The 19512-nt window shown below is 34.2% G+C and overlaps 2 protein-coding genes across 2 annotated transcripts in view; one reads left to right on the top strand and one right to left on the bottom strand.

Annotated features, from left to right (window-relative positions):
- Positions 1–8526, top strand: part of LOC110823258 (phosphatidylinositol 4-kinase gamma-like protein) — a 58646-nt gene extending 50120 nt beyond the window's left edge. Inside the window, exon 3 of the mRNA XM_088210622.1 lies at positions 7930–8526. Coding sequence (XP_088066748.1) covers positions 7930–8307 — 378 coding nt within the window. The 3' untranslated portion in view covers positions 8308–8526. The remainder of the gene's footprint in view (positions 1–7929) is intronic.
- Positions 8527–10630: 2104 nt separating this feature from the next.
- On the bottom strand, positions 10631–13406 carry LOC148239708 (putative pectinesterase/pectinesterase inhibitor 34). The gene is made up of 3 exons (XM_088211533.1): positions 12244–13406; positions 11762–11898; positions 10631–11508 (listed from the first exon to the last, which is right to left on the bottom strand). Exons 1-3 carry the CDS (start codon positions 13218–13220, stop codon positions 10811–10813), a joined length of 1812 nt encoding a protein of 603 aa, XP_088067659.1. The 5' UTR covers positions 13221–13406; the 3' UTR covers positions 10631–10810.
- Positions 13407–19512: the final 6106 nt, after the last annotated feature.

Below are 19512 nucleotides of genomic sequence, written 5' to 3'. Positions count from 1 at the left end.
TTAAAATAATAAAAGCAAATGATAATTAAGGTTTACATTCCTTACATGATAATTTAGAATATTCAATAAAGTTATGGAAATATTCATAAAAATAGTTAAAATAATATAAACATAAATAAAGCTAAAATCTTATGGGGTTAACCTCCACTGGCAACTTTGATGAAGTATAGAAGGTAACCTTTACTCGCAACCCCCCTACTGTTTAGGATTTGAATCTTAATATTCTTGATATGTAATAGTTAAATAGGGGGATAAACTACACTAACCCAGTAAGAATATTATATTAATCACTGATACGAAAAACTGAATGTTGAAAAAAATTATAAAACTAGTAGAGTCATTTGCTTTCTTAAATAAATTCATTTAACATAAAATCATTTATTCTATACTTACCGTTACGAGTTTCTAAAATCAACTTGCAGCGCCCGGAAAAATTGAAGAAGAAAAAAAAAAAAAAACGCTCGTGCCACATCAGCAGACCCAGTCAGCAGGCCTGGCCAACCAGGACCTGCCACGTGGCAAAACCACGTCGACCGAGAACGGGCCACGTTGGCGATCCGCGTGCGCGCGATCGGACGGCCCAGATCAATCGCGCGCACGGACGGTCTAGATTTAATCGCACGGACGGCCCAGATTTAATAAAAAACGGACGGCTCAGATTAAATCAAAATGGACGACTAAGATCAAAAGGCAAAAGGGTATAAATAGAACCCCCACACCAGACCACAAAAAACGCTCGTGCCACGTCAGCAGCCACGTCAGCAGGCCTGGCCAACCAGGACCTGCCACGTGGCAAAACCACGTCGACCGGGGACGGGCCACGTTGGCGATCCGTGTGCGCGCGATCGGACGGCCCAGATCAATCGCGCGCACGGACGGCCCAGATTAAATCAAAATGGACGGCTAAGATCAAAAGGCAAAATGGTATAAATAGAACCCCCACACCAGACCACAAAAACCCTAGCCGCCTGCCCTCGCCGGAGAAGACGAACCAGAGCCGGCCGCCGCCACCCGCCGCCGCACCGGGGAAATTTCCGACCGTCGATCGAGGTAAATTTCATACCCCCGACTCGTTTTTCCACGCTGATTTCCCCTGTGGACAAATCAGAGCCAAAATCCTGGCCAAACGGCCGGAAAACACGGCTGAAAGCTAGCGGCGCCGCCGCGCCCCTCCTCGGGTTTTGCCTCCGATGAGGCCCTTCCCGGCCTCCGTTTAATGCAATTTTTATATCACCGTGATCACCATTCTTTTCTCTACAGGTTGGTCGGAGCCGAATCACCAAAACACGAACTTCACCGGAGAGCCGTCGCACCCGAGAGCACCACCGCCGGTAAGCTTCGGTTTTCCGTAATTTTTTGGCCTCCCGAGGGCCGTAGGGTTGTTTTATCACAGAAACCCATGCGAGTGTGGCTAAATTCGGCCGAAAACGGCCAACTCGAGGCAAACCGCCGCCGCAAGCGGCGGAGCCGCCGTGCCGGAAATGCGATATTGGCCAAAAGGGGCCCTGGGCCTAATTTGGGATTTTTTTGGAACACGTGTAGGTACCAGTAGTGCGTTTCAGTTTCCCGAAAAAAGTTCAGGAAAAATTAGGGACAGCCTGTAGGCGCACTGTGAAGCCGTGTAAGGACCCCTCACCCTATTTCCTATTACGGTGTTAAAGTTCAATAATGATAAAATGGTATTTCTTGAATCATCGAATGTGTGAAATTGCTTAAGGTCGCTAATGGAGCCCGAGTCTAGTGTATTTGTCGGTTAACTGTTATTTGTCCTATTTTACAGTTTTAAATGCAGCATGAGGTTTGATGTTTTTATTTTATTGTTTCGCGTGCATATTTTACTATTTTACTGATTATGGGTTGAATGACTGAGATACCGATGCTGTGTGTTGTCTGTTTGGCATAAATTGTTGTTTGCTTGTTTAAATGTGAATTGATGATGCTGATTGAGGAAAAGAAGAATGAAAGATTGCATAGATTGATAATTGTATAATGTGGTCAGCCTGACTAGATATCCTGGGAGATGGTGGACGGACCGGGTCCATAAGGAACCCTACCGGGATTGTGATCTCTCATACCGGACGGGGTGTGGAGATCTTATGAGTTTTGGCGCCCATACCGGACGGGGTATGGGGACGGCCCGTTTCACCCTCATACCGGACGGGGTATTGAGGTTTATAGTTTTGGCGCCCATACCGGACGGGGTATGGGGACGGCCCTGGAATCTGATTTCAAGTATTAAGGGTAACGGGTAACGGGACCCTATGGATCCCCATGGATACTAGTAGGCTGGTGAATGAGGAAAGGTGATTGTGTAAAGATGGAATTGCAAAGACGTGATAAGTATTATGTTGCATAGTTTACATGATTTCATAATGATGATAATGCTATTGTTTTCGTATATTGTTTTATGAATTCCACCGAGGTAAGTGAATGGTAAAGGTTTTATTACTGATAAATGAGTTTTTTGTAAATTATGCTCCATTGGTCTTTTTGTGTTTTCTACCCGCCTTTACCTCCGTGACGGTGAGATATCGTGATGTCCTTACTGGACTAGTGTAGCTCATTCCTTATTTAATCATTTCAGATCAGGAAGACATTGTTCCCGAGCCTGTTCCGCAAGAAGACGACGAAGGAGACGCCTAAAGACTCCATAGTTACATTCATAGCTCTTACTTTCGAATTTCTCTTTTAGTTAGCTTGATCTTTTATATTTTGAGTACGTTTTTGGTTTTAGTGTAAGGAATGTTAATCGAATTTTGACTTCGCTTCCGCATTTGATATTTTTAATATAAATTTCATTTCAAATTTCCGAGGATGTTACACAACTTATAAGAACAATAACTCAAATAACATTATGATTTCATATACAAATGAGTATGAACAACGACTTTCTTTTTTACCTGCTTACTGGTACTTTTGGGAGTCCCTAGTGATATCCCTCCCTTACGTGTGAACCCAATATCCAAATTTGTTAGTCAACCGATTGTCCTCATATCTCGTTCGGTAATAGGCGCCAAACATACCATCATCTAAATATCTCATCCGATATGAAAGTGAATCATATCTTCCAAATCCTTCCAGTATGGGACTTTCAAGCCCCGTCAGACTGAAGTAACATTTATGGTAGGATTTTTCTATGTACCAAGTCCATCCAACCTTTCCTAGAACACCTAGCAAGCTTTCATACATAAAATTCACATTATTAACCAATTCCCAAATACATATCAACATTCCATATTTAGCAATCAACAATAAGTTATGTAAAGAGACGACGCGTAAATTAAGACAACATAATTGAGATACTTATTGCAAATGAATCAATAATTGGGGCTATGCAGTTAGATAAACTAAATAACTGGAAAAGCAATTGAACTAGCAATGTAACACACACAACATAATAATAAGTATTTTAGGCAGTATAAGAGAAAATAAATAATAAACTAGGACAAATATGCACTGACCGGTTCTGCCTCCATTAGTGACCTATAATTAATTTTAAAGTTTTCTAATTTTTACAAAACACAATATTATTGATTATTAAACTTTAATTTACTGTAAGAAGGAAGATGGTGATAGATTCTTACCCTAGATCGGCGTCCAAAATACCGCACTTTCTATTGCGCATTCTAGCGGTCCCCAAGTCTCTTCAATTTTTTCTGCAAAAATTAAAACGCTTGTCAGTTTAGCTTATGTCAGTTTAGCTTCAACCCACTCTTGTTTCTCACTTGCAATGACTTCTTTTATGATTCATGGCGGCTTGTGACTAACAATTCTTTTCCATTGAAGAAATCTAGAAAAAAAATTTAATTTGATTATAAAAAATTTAGAAAATGTTTGGAACTTTTTAGCAAATAATTAGCTGGTTCAACTAGTGTTTGACCTTATATATCTGTCAAAAAGAAAATATTTGACCTAAAATAGAATTTCATATATACTTCTATACTCGGTTAATTTTTATTATTTTAATGAGAGTTTTTATCATCCTCTACTTTAGCTGAATATGGTTTTCCAAATGAAGATAATAATATTTTGGTTTGTTCTGAACATAGTTTTGAGTCAACTTGGGTTGAAGAGGACTGGAAAGGATTGAGGTTGTTTAGTTCCCTCAACAAAGTATTAATTGGAATAGCATGTACTGAATAAAAATGTGGATCAAGTTACTGGATTCCCTTCCCTACCTTTCTCTGATTGTCTCAACTTCCAAACAAATACTTGGGCATGTAACTGTAAATTTTTTACATCTGTGTTACATTCCTGTAAGGACCAATGATAAATTAGGAAAATAGAAAAAGATCCGGGATATGGAAAATCCCGGATCATATCTAGGATCATCATAATAAATTAGGAGAGGAAGATCCAGGATGATCATATCCAACGGTTACAAATTCTTACTTTATAGCCTATATTTAAACATTTACTCAAGGGACCAATGATACATTGCTAGCCAATTATAAAGGATATATACCCATATTCATAAGATTCTTTATTAATCAATCCTCTTGATCCATAAATGTCATTAACAGCGGCAGGAAGGAAAGATGCCTAAACTTTCTTTTCCTGAGTGAGATCAAGTTGCTAGACCATAAGTAGCTTTTTCGAAAAAGCCGCCTATATGTCAAGACCGATCTGGTGCTAGTTATGGTTATGCTGCTAAATCAAATTTTATCTACTAGCTTGAACGCCTGGTTCTCTCCTAACAATTTCAATAGGAAAATAGAAAAAGATCTGGGATATGGAAAATCTCGGATCATCATATCCAAGATCATCATAATAAATTAGGACAGGAAGATTCAAGATCATCATATCTGATGGTTACAAATTCTTACTTTATAACCTATATTTAACATGTACTCAAGGAAAAATATGGAAAATTATTGAAATTTGAATACAATCCTTCTCTCACATCTTACCAATTCTCATCTTCTCTCTCTCTCTCTCTCTCTCTCTCTCTCTCTCTCTCTCTCTCTCTCCTCTCTCTCTCTCTCTCGGTCTTCACCCTCTTTTTCTCTATTTTTTTCCTTATCAGAACTATGTATCAGGTTCGTGACAACTGAGTATCAGAGCGGTGATCCAAATCCAACTAGCCGTCCGAGCAGACGGAGCCAATGGTGCAAGAGTTGGACCAACGGCTATCTGACCTCTTGATTGAAGTTCACAAGTTCAAAAAGCAGATGCAGCAATAGTTTGAATATTTGATGGAGATGTAGTGTCATAGCGGTTATATCCCTCCCGGACGACGCGAGGCCGACGGCTCAAGCAGTCGCACTTGACGACCAAAAGGGAATCCTACTAACCCCTCACGCATGATGATGAAAAATAAAAGATTTGGGGTTCAGATAAATCTAAAATCGGGTTAGTTATTGAACTGTCCCAAAAAGCACATACCAAACTCGGTTTTGTAGATTCTCCTATTTGAAGTAGTCCACCGAATATTTTGAACCAAACGGGTTCACCTGCTCCACTTCTCTTTCTTTCTCAAGCAATAGCAGCCAGGAATGGAAATCCTATGGGTCTCTCCCTCGTCTGCCTTGATCAACTAGACGTAGCTCTCAATGGTCAATCAAATGAAAAGAGTTACCTCTTGGAAATTCTGTTCGAGTTCCGTTTCAATACTCACAAGGTCAAGATGGGAACTTGCAGACCTCTCATTCTCCGAATGGTTTCTTATCTAAAGGAGAAACGAAAGAAGATGTGGAAAAAGAAGAAGACGTTACAGCAATTGCTGTGTCGGTGGTGTGGAGGGGTCATGCTGTGAAATTTGATTTCCTGGGGTGGAAGTCGTAGAAAACCGCTTTAATATATATTTATATACATATAATAATTAAAAAATATATAATTGTTTTAAAACATATAGTTATAATAATTAAATAAAATTTTTTAAAAAAATGGTTTAAAACATAAATATATAATCTGATTTAATATATATATGTATATTTTTAAAATAAAAACATGTATATTACGCATATGATATCGAGGGGTGTCACCCCTATACAAAAGAATTTATAAATCAGTTAGTGCATCAAAAATCTTCTCAAAATCATCTCACTCATACACATCATTATCTAGAATAAGAGTTTCAAAAGTATGTAACTATCTATCTCTAAATCTTCCAATATCCTTCACACGCCCATTGAAAGTTCTATTGTTCCTCTCTTTCTACACAACCTAAAAAGTAGACAAATGAATCGTTTTAACAAACCTAGAACTACTCCTAATCCCACCCAATGCCCACAATTCATTTTTTACCGAGCCACTTATCACCCAATTGATACCCAATAGAGTGTACACCATAGTCCATAAACTATAGGTTACCTGACACCAAAGAAAAAGATTGTTGCAAGATCAACATTCATACAAAGATAGCACCTGTTGGCTATAATGTGGCCTATTCTCATCAACTTGTCAATAGTGAGAATACACTCCCGGCTTGTTTCCCAAGCGAAAAAAATAATCCTCGGTGGTGCATTTGCGTTCCATATCTGGTGAACCGGGAAGTGTAATCCGTTGTCCTCTTTAGATGTCAAATGGTCATATAAAGATTTCACAATAAAAATATCATCTTTTTTGAATTTCCAAGTAGCCTTGTCGCTGCCCTAATCTAAATGAACATCCATAAGAATTTGAAGAAGCCTTGTAAACTCATCAATCTCCCAATCATTTAAATTTCTAACAAAATCAATGTCCCACCCATTTCTTCGATCCCTCTCCCTAAACACCTCCACCTCCACATTCTTTCTCGTCACTAAGCTACAAACGCTTTAATATATGTATATATGTATAATTATTAAAATAATAATAATAATAAAATAAAAAATTCAAAAAAAAAAATAGAAGCTAGATTTTGAACCTTGGGACGAAGTTGATGTTTAAAGTGAGAGTATTGTAAGGGACTAATGATAAATTAGGAAAATAGAAAAAGATTCGAAAAATCTTGGATCATCATAATAAATTATTGGAGGAAGATCTGGGATCATCATATCCGGCGTTTGCAAATTCTTACTTAAGATAGCCTTTACTTAAACATGTACTCAAGGAAGGATATGAAAAATTGTTGAAATTCGAATACAATCTTTCTCTCACATCTCGCCGATTCTCGGTTGCTGTCTACTTCTCTCTCTCTCTTGGTCTTCTTCCACTCTCTCTATTTCTTCAATAACGGAACCATGTATTAGGTTCGTGATAGTTCTCTAGTTAAAGATCAAGTCACCAGGCAATTTACAAAAAAATCGTCATCCTATAAGGCATTAATACTTTTGTTTTTATTATGAGAGCAACCTATTTTATGGAAATAGATTACTTCTCATCGAAAGTAAATTATTACCTTAGACCTCGTTTGAGAGAGATCTCACCTTGTAGTTTTGAAATAAATTCTGACTTATTTTTATTAATAGCAAGTATACTTTTTTTAAATAGAAATTATAATTCTTATTTATGAATCTTAATCTAATTAAGAATTTAAGTTTAATTATTAGTACTCTATTAAAATATTGAAATTCTTATAATATTTAGAATTTCAATATTAATGAAAAATCATATACTACTTAGGAATTTCATACTAATTAGAATTTCGTATTTACTTGAATTTAAATCTTCTTAGTTGTTACCTTGCCTCTTGCCATGCTTTCCATATTTACGCCATACAAAGACGTTCACAATAATCTGCTGCATAGTGTCTCATGTAACTGTAAAAACTTTGACATCTGCTGCATAGTCTGCATTGCTGCTAAATGCTAATGACACCCTACTCCTATTTGCAAACTTTTTCTGAATCTCGAATTTTTTCTTTACTTCTAACCAGTAGGTTTGAAATCCATGTATTTATCCCAAAACATTAGGAAATAAGTTTTGCAGAATGAACTTTCACATGTGGGATTTGAGTGCGCCCTGCTATCTGTTGTATCATTTCATGTTCACTTCTTTTTGCTGCAGTTTGAAGATTGCACATTTGAATGGCTCTACTGGCCTCAAGCCCGTGAACCATATGCCCCTGAAACTATTGACTACATCAAGTCACTAGATGCAGATCAAGACATTAAACTTCTGAGGTATCATGGTTGGGATCTCCCAGCAGACTGTGCTCGTGTTCTTCATATTTCCACTATGCTTCTGAAGAAAGGTGCAGAGAGGGGATTTACTCCCTTTGCAATAGGAAGCATAATGTGCAGGGAAACAATTTACAAGAGATCTCTCATCGAGGAGATTATTCAAGAAGCAGAAGAAGCTGTTCTCCCAGGAGCAAGCGAAGACACATTCCTCGAATGCTTGTCACTGATCATGGACAATCATCTTGATCAGCTGAGTCCATAACTCCATGAATTAGTTACTCTTAGGCATGCGTCGTGTATGGGTACATGCATAAGCCGTCGTGCACACTATCTACACAAAGCGGGTGATGATTCTCGATTAATCTCTTGGTGGTTTGCAGGTTCTATGTAGTTTGATTTGTAACTAGAACTTGTGTCTCCATCACTGAGATGGCTTTGTTCATAACTGGATTTGGAAATAGAACTTGTGCAGTAACTCTTATATCTTCTCACCCTCTTTTCTTCGTCTCTACTTACAAGCATTTTCCAAAATGATACCATAATTCCCTGCTTTGTAAGTTAATCTTATGCAGGTGAATGGTGGCTTTTGAAAGCGTTTCCATGTTATTTTTTACTCATGGATGGTTATTTTTCTTAGGAGTGACCAGTAAATAACTTTATTCTGGATTCCAAAATCTTCTTTTTGAATTAAAGCAAATCTGTCTTTAAAGAGTTGCATCAGAGTTTTCTAGGGTTTCAGAGTTAAAAAATCCTATGGATTATTTCTGGTTTGGGAGATTTTTCTTCACAATTACCATCTTAACTAGTCTACTCACATCTGACTTACATCTTAATCAGTGTACTCCTCTATTCTGGATTCCAAGATCTTCTTTTTGAATTGAGGCAAATCTGTCTTCAAAGAGTTGCATTAGAGTTGCATTAGACTTAAAATCCCTAGGGATTATTTCTGGTTTGGGAGATTTTGTTCATAATTACCATCTTAATTAGTGTACTTTCCTCTGATTTACATGAGCTGAGAAATCATGTTCGTGATCTGTCACCGAACGGATTATATCAGGGACATGGAAATGGAATAAACTTAAATACAAGCTTTGTGGATCTGAGGCTTCTACGAAGGTTGGTGATAGCCCTTCTTCTTGTCTTCAATATTTATACGGGTAAATTCATTCTATCTTACTTATTTATTGAAGTATATGAGAAGTGGGTATTTAATTATTAAATAAAAGTACAGGTTTTCATAAACAACATATATATATATATATATGTATATGTGAGAAAACCAACTAGTAAGTGTTTGTACTATAGGGCCCTCTTACCCACCCACCGAAAGACAAAAACAGTGACTTATTGTGGTTGGCTTCGTAAATGCAACAATTTGAGGTCTGGTTTACAATTCTAAATATAATTATAATGAGGTTGACAAGCATGTGAAGAGTAGAGGTTAGTGGCAACATTAAAGGACTAACTACAAATGTAGATTATGAGAAATTGACAACACAATACTCACCAGCCTATCTCCCTAACTCCTCACATTTATGCCGAAGGCATTCATTTATTCTATACAAACCATTATATATTATTGTAATTAAATGGCCGTGAACATAATCAATGTCTTGTTTTGATTTATTACAAATGTCCTTTCTTGTGATCATGACTCCATAAAAGAAAAAAAAAAAAAAAAAACCAATTTGATTTCAAACAATTTTAGAAATTGATTACTTAATGTTCATAATTAATTATGTTTAATTAAGATTTTAATTATTGCGGTCTAAATTATCTTGAAGTTTTACAATTGGTGATTATGCTATTATAACCAACATAAATTTCAATTTTTTTAAAAAAAAAAATTGTTTTTTCAATCCCCATAAATTTCATTAAAAGATAAATTATCTTAAAATTATAGCAAAATTTCCATAATTACTTATTTTTATAACAAATTAAATTAAAAAGTAAGATTTGGGTGTCTTATTTTGGGTAAAATAAGACACCCAAATCTTACTTTTTAATTTAATTTGTTATAAAAATAAGTAATTATGGAAATTTTGCTATAATTTTAAGATAATTTATCTTTTAATGAAATTTATGGGGATTGAAAAAACAATTTTTTTTTAACAACATAATATAATAATTATAATAATAATATCAAATATCATCCACTAGTTTTGTATTCTTACACCGAAACACCACCCTTGTCGGTGGTAGGCCATGTCCCATGCACCTCCCTTGACCCCTAAAAGAGTCATTTCACCTCCCACCGACACCATTACTTCATCCATATGCACCCATATAATATATATATATGTGTGTGTGTGTGTGTAAGTATATAATACATGCTTAGGTGTAATATGATTTGATTTGATCATGAGACCGTTAAAGAATAATTATAGAAAGACACATGATAAAAGAAGAAGAAGAAGAAGAAGACGGTGTCACAAAAGTCAATTAATCATTAAGCGACCCTTACATTACAATCTTATTACATATAATTTTCCCAAATGAGAAAATTCAATTAGATCAACAACTATAAATTATGTAGCCTATATATATATATATATATATATAATTACTTTATAGGGAGGATGAACTAGTGGAATTATTATTATTGTTATTATTATTATTATTATTACAAATATTTAATGAGAAAAGAATTAAAATAGAAAATTATATTTCCATAAAGTTACCCACAAAAAAATTAAGAAAAAAACCCTTTCCCCTATTTGGGCTTGGGCCAAACTTTATGAAACAATATAGCATTATGTGACGGTCTAAACCGAGAGCCCAGCCAAGAAGGCGACGCCGGTAGACGGTAACCACGACGATCCATAGATAAATTGGGCAACCGTGAACCGGCTCGCCTCCACCGTAGACGTGATCACTCGATATCCGGGCCATTTCACTCGTTGTCCAATAGCTGCACCCGGGCCATAATTCATGTATTCTCCGTAGTACAATTTATCGACCGGAGCTGTCGCGTTCCACTCGAGCCATCCTCGAGAGTGGACGTGATCGCCAATGTACGATAACATGTACACCGTTCTTGAAAATGTCTTCCACGGGCGGCCGAGGTATGTCGGGAAATTAGCTTGTGATGCAACAAGGTCCGGCGTGGCGAGTATCCGGCTAGCGTGAATCGAAATTCCGGTATTTTGGTTCGGGTCCTTGCGATTTTGGGCCGTAATTGTATTTTTTTGTAAGTCCATGGGCTTACGGGCATAGATGCTACAATTTTGTAATACAACCGCGGCATTACCGAAGATAAAATCTACCGTGCCATATATGGCACATTCGCGGAAAAATTGACGATTGGAGTGGACGTATAGGGTATCCTGGTAACCGATAATGTTGCATCGGTAGACCACCGCATGGTCCGCACCTACACGGAGGGCGACCGCCTGGTGCTTGGCCGGCCCAGCCCAGTTCTCAAAGGTCATGTCCCTTGCTATGAACCCAGCTCCGGTTGCAGCTGATGACAAAAAAGCAGGTTAGAAAAATTTAACCGGGGGGTAAAAATGTAAATTAACAAGTAAGGGCAATTTGGGAAATTCGAAAAAAAAAAAGAGAAGAACCCATGAGATAAGATAAGAGTTAGCATGAAGGAATCTGGAAAGTGTGTTGCGTCAGATTTTGTGTAGAATATTATTTATGCCACGTGCAACGACTACATCAATCACTATTATATTAAATATTTTTTAATTTAATTAAATTTTGATTCTTACCAAACGACGCCGTGTGGAAAGTAGTGAGATTTTGGAACACGTTTCTGCCACCTGAAATGACGGTTCTACCCTTCCCATCTCCAATGAACATCAGATTCGTCTTCTTCCTTCCCACCTTCAAATTATCCTCCTCGTATCTGTAAAATAATATTTTAATTTTTAATTTAAAGTATATGGTATTATATTTAAACTTATTAAAAGTAAAAAATAAAAATAAAAAAAATTACTGTTGACTTTTTGGTGAGTCAAAAAAAGGAAATAGTAAAAAAAAAAAAAGTGACTTTTCCACGTGAAAAAAAGAAAAATACACATGATTACATTTGATGCATTCGGTGAATTTATTTTCCAAAAAGGAACTCGTGATTTTTTGGAGGGTATTTCCGTCATTTTACTTTTTAAAACACGATTTTTTGTTTTTCTCTTTTGAAGGAAACTTGAAAATATAAATAAAGAGTTAAAAATGCTAAATAATGTGAATTTACCTTCCTGCCCTTACGTAAATAATCGTCCGGCGGCTGCTGTACTCCGGCGCTTTTTTGATGGCTTCGGCGATCGTTTTATACGTTCCATTGCCGTCCTTAGACACGATGATATCGGCCTGAATCGTCGACGGCGGTAAGTCAAGCAGCTCTCGCTCTTTCCGGCTAAGCCATATCGGAAACTCATTGCCATTCTTCTCATGGGATCCCATCAGCCTCCTTTTGTTCTGGATCGGCACGCCGGAAAAATCATCACTGGCGGATGCAGCAAAGATCGCCAGGCAGTTACTCACCAGCTCCGACAAGTCCCTCAGCTGGATCGCCATCTGGGTCTTCACCGACCCGCTGACGTCACTGAACCCATCAGTGCACGTGTCTTGGTTGGTCAGGGCGGCGCTCAGCCACGTCATAACGTCCTGTCCGGACCCCCTGGCGCCCTGAACTCCACTTCCGGCGCCGGCCGAAGGGATAACGGAGGAAAGAGAACGTAAGAGTGCGTCTATGGAATCTTCCAACAGCTCGAGGCAATCCTCGTAGGCGGAGCGAACCCGAGGTTCCATCTGAACATACGAGATGGCGGAGGTGGTGTACAGAGCTTTGCTGAAATGCTGCAGCGTCATGTTGAACGAAATGTGAACCAGGTCCTGCTCGCTGGCCGTCGTCGACCCGGGAAACTGAAGCAGAGAGTCAACGCAGAGAGCTTGGAATCGGGTCTTGCTGCAGGCCCGAGAAATAGCCTGGGTAGGTTTCCGCGTGATGGTTTGACCCGATTGTTGACCCGACGCCTCCGTCTTCATGCCGACTAACACTGTAGCAGAGACCGCCGACGAGATGATCAGAGCCACCGCCAGCAAAGACAGCAGAATCAGCTTCCTCTTCCTGCCATTCCCGGTGGGCCCAGATCGTGTTTCGTACGGCAACGTGGCGCGTTCCGGCGAGAAGCTTCCGGGTTCCGACGGCCCGAGTCTGCCGTACCCCATTTCAGTCTATTCTATAAGTTTATAGAGAGAGAGTGTGCGTTAAATAGAACAAATGGAGACTTTAAAATACATATAGTGAGAGAGAGAATAAATTGGTGGTTGTGTAGTTTTGATGGGTAGTGAAGGGTGTGAGAATAGAGAGTACAGATAGAGTGTGCAAGTTTGAGAGAGAGTGTGTTAAATAGAAAAAAATGGAGACTTCAATATATGTATATATATATAGAGAGAGAGAGAGAGAGAGTGAATGGTGGGTGTGTAGTTTTGATGTGAGAATAGAGTGTGTAAATTTTGAGAGAGAGAGGGTGTGAGAGAAGAGTGTGAAAGTTTGGTGTGAAGTCGACGTCGAGAGATCAGGGAAGCATTAGCTGGCTTCTACTACTTTCAGAGCCACCACCACTACCACTGTTCTCCAGGACTGACGTGAATTACAAATTTGGTAAACATTTAGTTTCCTAAAAAAAAAAATTAATTAATTAATTTCATTTATTAAAGAAAATTACTTTTAAATTTTATATAAATTATAAATTAATTTTAAAAAAATAAGTACGTCATAATTAATGAATTTGACTAAATAGCCAGCTTGCCTTTTTATAATTTATAATTATATTGATGTAAAAAATAATGATTTATCATCCAACATAATTATAATTATTTTTTTATCAGTAATATTTTATTTTACCTACACACTACTATATAATATGAAAATGAGTAATGTGTACATTTCCAAAATACATAACCTCTTTGGGTCAACCCTATACTTTGACCGATTAATTTATAGTTCTTTAATTTGAATTTTCTAAAAAAAATAACTAAAAAAAATATAACCTTAGATTAAATATATTTTTATCCAAAAAAATATAATAAACCCTGTAAAAATTATTTTAATTTGATCAATACAGTTCTATTAATACACTATTTAATTTAGTATTCAATTTTATATTCTCGGTAAAATTAAAATTCACAATTTTCAAATATAATAAAATATATTTAAATAATATTACTTTATTGTTAGTTTTTAATTTAAAACTTAAAAAAAAACATAAATATTACGAAATATTCTTTTCATTATAAATATAACACACTTGTTTAAAATTAGTTCAAATTTGATTATCGTAAACCTACTAGCATACTATAACGAAACCAATATATTATTTGTCTTAATTTAGAATGTCAACATTTGGAATTTGTTGCTAAGTATTGTTTTCGAATTTAATAGAAGAAGAACCTAACCGTCCTATATTTTTAAGTACAAAATTTTCTTAATTAAGCATAGTGATTAAATTAGGTATATGTGTATTATATTAGTAATTAAGAGAGCTAAATAGAGTACCAATTAAGCACGCCATTTTTTATAAAGTAATTATTACTAAAGTTTGAGTTATTTTCACATCATATTCGAATAAACCCATTTGTTAATTCTTTTTATATAAACAATTTACTATATATATATATATATATGCATGTATGTATGTATATTTAAACTAATAACCAACAAAACCATCACTTTTAAAATATTAATTGCCAAAATTAATTACTGTTTAATTTACAATGAGTACTATAGACATATATTAAATTCATGCTATGTTTGCCCTTTTTATAAATTTTGGTTAATTAATTAAGCCAATTTAATTAAGATTAAGAACATAAAAATAAAATATAATCATTTTTTTTTTAATAAAGCTCTATAAAATCAATATTCAAGATGAAGAAGAATATATGAATTGTGGTATGTGCAATGTAACATATTGCTTGTATATGTCACGATCAATCATTTGAAATAAATAAATATACTTATAAGTTAGGTCATATACCGTTAAATAACCATCAAGATCAATATTTAAAGATTTATAAAGTATATAACACACATATATATATATATGCATACACACACATACACATATATATATATATTGTATCATGAAGAAAAGGCATAAATAAAGGTCTCGAATCCTTATCATCCCATGAACAAAATGTAAAGGAACATGATTCTTCCATTTATAAAAGCTTTTTGAAGAACCTTGTGTTTTAAGTAATCGATAATTTATTATTAATTAAGATTAAAAAGGTGATTTAATTTAACTTTTGAACTAAATTATTGAAATCATTTTACAACCCACCTTATAATTTTATTAATACACTCTTTAAAATGTGTTAGTTTACTAAAATATTTTAATCACGAACTACAAATTTTGTATTTATGCAAAGTAAATTCAATATAGCCCGTAAATTATTTTATAAGTAGCATTAATAATGTAACTTTTAGTTCCTATATTACTTTACTACTTTTAATATTTTATGTTTAAACATATGCTTAGCATATAAAAGTATAGTTTTTTTTTTAATACTAATCATACCAATTATTGCTACATAAGTGATTAATTATCTATTATTTAATAACTTCAAAAGCAAAATTTAAAAGAAGATTAGGGAAGAGTATATTCTTAATCAAGAAGTAGAATTTATACCTATAGCTCATAGTATCTTTGTTTTGCTTTCTTGATTTTATTATATGTAAATAATCATAAGCTCAAGCATACTACGATAAACATCATTAATTAGTTGCTTAAACTTATGATTAATTATACGATTTATACATTATTATTAATCTTTTTTTTTTTGTAATTTTGAAAATTCACTGACATCGACGTAGTATATTTAAGATTTTACTTAGATAATATTATTAATTAGACTACTTTTTATTAGTAATGGTTTAATTCAAATATAAACGGTTTGGGTTTGAGAAAATTTGTGTTTTCATGCAAATAATAATAATAATCCCATAAATTTGATGAATATTACTAAATTAATTACATTTCTATTAAATAATTGACCTAATTTTGTTAAAATAATTATAAAAATTGAAATATGAAAAAATAAAAGATGGAAAAGAAAAAGGCACATAAAAAGGTAATTGAATTCACTAAGTAAACCCAAAAAGACATTCCTTTTCATCAAATAAAATAAATCCTTAACCTTTTATATATATATATATATATATATTGAACCTTATTTATACTTCTACCAACTTTTTGATGATGCCATGTGATGAAATAATTAAAAAATATATATATAATATACATAAAATAAATTAAGTTGTACAATTTATAATTTATTTATTTTGAAATAAGGTAAGTTATAGTATCTAAAAATAAAATAAATTAAGTATTTGAAATAATTGAATTTTTTTTTCTTAATTTAATCTACAAATGTTAAAATTTAATTATATATAAAATTTTTTTACACGTAACTATATATATATATATTTTAAATATATTTATATATAGTATTATTTATATTTAATATATTAAAAAAATAAAAGATAAATACGTAGTACTTGAAGTGGGCCCAAAAACTTTTAAGTACAATGAGCCCATAGAGTGTGGGTTTTACGTTGTCTTTATACCGTGGACTGGACTGAAAGTGGGGAACGTGTCAACTAATATGACAAACTATAAGTCATGATAATAATTATTGCGAATATATATAATAAAAAATATATACACCCCCCAAAAAAATTATATATATATATATAAATAAATTGTCTCTCTTAACTTAGTATATATTAATTTTTATAAAAAATTATAAATTCAAGTCAAGTTATATTTTTATGTGTATTTTTTTAAATATTATATTTTATTGTATTATTATTAGTGTTTATATATGAATAAATTGATAAATTATAAGTATGGAGGGATTCGTAGATCATTTAGACGTAGAGCGCGAAGGGCTTTTAACCCAAATACATTACTCGTAACATAACTTTATTCGAAAATGTTTAAAGGGTAACAAATTGACTTTCTTCTCCAGAAACGGGCTCGATGGCATAGCATCGTCATTTATAACAATCAAAACTAATAAGCCCATCGGTTCATACAATTGTCCATGTACCAGTAGAAGATTTAGTAGTTACTACGGCTCTTGCTTCCTCAGGTGTAACTTCAGGTTGATAATTTACTCGGAATGTTATTAAGATATCAATATTTTTAGTTTGATAGTCGGGAGTATATTAATTTAATTTATAATTTTTAATATCAACTTTAAATTAAATACTTAAATTGAAAAAAAAATAATAAATTTATAATTTATATACAATTATTACTATATTATATTAGTCTTTATGGTTATATCTAATAATAGTGATGAAGACAAATAATTGAGGAGACGAGTAGGAAAATGAATGGCTTAGACTATCAACGAGAAAATAAAGCATGTGGCCACTTCCATTATGGTAGGGAACACAAGGCCATAAATTTCCCAAACAACTCACATGAATTGCCAATTGATTTGTGCATATATACCTACATATATACATACACCCATTTTCGTTAATAACAAAATTAGACTGTAAATAAATAAAAAAATTATAAATATTATAAAAATTTAAATATATCTCTTAAATTTGTAAGAATTTAATTTCTTAAAAAAGTAAAATTTAAGTAGTACCATTTTATTTAATATGATTGAAAATACATTATTTTATATTTATTTATATATATATATTTTCTACATACCAATTTTTATAATTTTTATTTAATAGAATAAATATAAATGTTAAAAAAATTATGCAAATTTCACTTATTCCAAACATTATGTTATAAAAAACAGTCAAAAAGAGCCGACCACAAAATAATAATAATAATAAAGAATAGTCGCAGTCTAATCTGAGGGTTGCCATCAAAACGGTAAATAGTCACGCGTTTTGGATTTTGTCTCTATTGTCCACTTCTACTTTTTCATGCACGACGAAGTCAAATTTTCCACTGCAGCTGTACCGCTGTCCTGCATATATTTATTTTCTTATGTACCATCTTTTATTTATTTAATTTTATATTAAATCATTTTTTTAAATATTTTTTAAAATATTTAAATTACTCTATTTTTATTAATTAATTGAAAACTGACATGCCCACATAACATAAATGATTAATTTCTTACATTAAATTCTTAGCAGATATTGTCTGATATAATATATTTATGTATATACACACAAACACGTAACCGCCCAATTAATATTAATTATATATAAATATTGTAATATTTTGTCTCAAAATTTAATTTAGAATTAATTTTAAAAAATAAAAAAAATAAATATATAAAAATATAATTTTTAAATTTATAAATTTGTATTTAATGTAAAATTAGAAAAAAAAATAGATGGATAATGAAATAAAAAAAATTAGAAACTGGAGGTCAAAATGTAACTAAAAAAAATTGCGTAATGTAAAAATGCCCTGTCAGCATCTCCGACGAACCGAAGCGTACCGTGTGACAAGACTAACTCGGTGTCACGCGGGAGGTCACTCTGACAATTCGCGTGCCCGCGATCGAATGGCCCGGATACGTTCCCGCGCGCGTGGACAATCTGGATTCGTTCCCTCTTCAGGTACGATCGGACAGTCGCGATTAAACGCAATAAATGACCCAAACAGAGGGATCGTACGATCTATATCAAATCGCAATGAACGGTTTAGATTCATTTCTTATTTAAATGCAATCGGACGATCAAGATCAAATGCAATGAACGATCCATATTTAAAAGAGACGGGTATAAATATCTCACTCACACCGAATTCAAACCCTAGCCACCAGCCCCCCGTCGGAGAAGAAAAATCAGTCTAAGAAAAAGCGAGTCGACTGCTGCCCGTCGCCGCGTCAGAGCCACCTCCGACCACCAAAAAAGGTAAAAAAAAAAAAATTATTCACTCAAAATTTGATTTTGAACACACAAATGGTCAAATCAGAGCAAAAAAAATGGCGGATGAGTTGGAAATTACAGGTAAAGCCTGGCGGTGTCGCCGGGCTTAAAAACAAAAAATTGCCTCTGATGAACCCCTTCCTGTTTCATGTAATTTTTTCACCATTGTGTTCACCGTTTTGTTTTCTACAGGTTGACTGAAGAAAAACGTCTAGCAAAGAAGGTGAGTCGGCGGAGCCGCCGCATTGAAAATTTTTACTGCTGGTAAGTTTTTATTTTTTGATTTTTTCCGACTAACCGAGACCCGCTAACGTATTTTTCTCATAGGGATAAGTATAAAACTGGCTGAAATCGGCCAAAAAAATTGGCCGAAAATGGCCAAGCTAAGGCAAATTACCCCCGCGGGTGGTAGTGTTATCGTCGGAGCACGGCGGTGCCACCGTGCCGAAATTCTAAAATTGGTTAGAAAAAATTTTTAATACTGATTTTGAATTTTTTGGGGGGTATTTCTAGGTACATGAACCGTATTTTAATCTACACAGAAAAATTCAAGAAACCCGAGGACCGCCAGTAAGCATAGTAGAAAGTTCGGGTAAG

Source organism: Carica papaya, chromosome 9 (assembly GCF_054855325.1).
Source record: "Carica papaya isolate Zhongbai chromosome 9, ASM5485532v1, whole genome shotgun sequence".
Taxonomy (NCBI): domain Eukaryota; kingdom Viridiplantae; phylum Streptophyta; class Magnoliopsida; order Brassicales; family Caricaceae; genus Carica; species Carica papaya.
The sequence above is the reverse complement of the archived record's forward strand: the minus strand, read 5'-3'. Positions and strand labels throughout refer to the sequence as shown.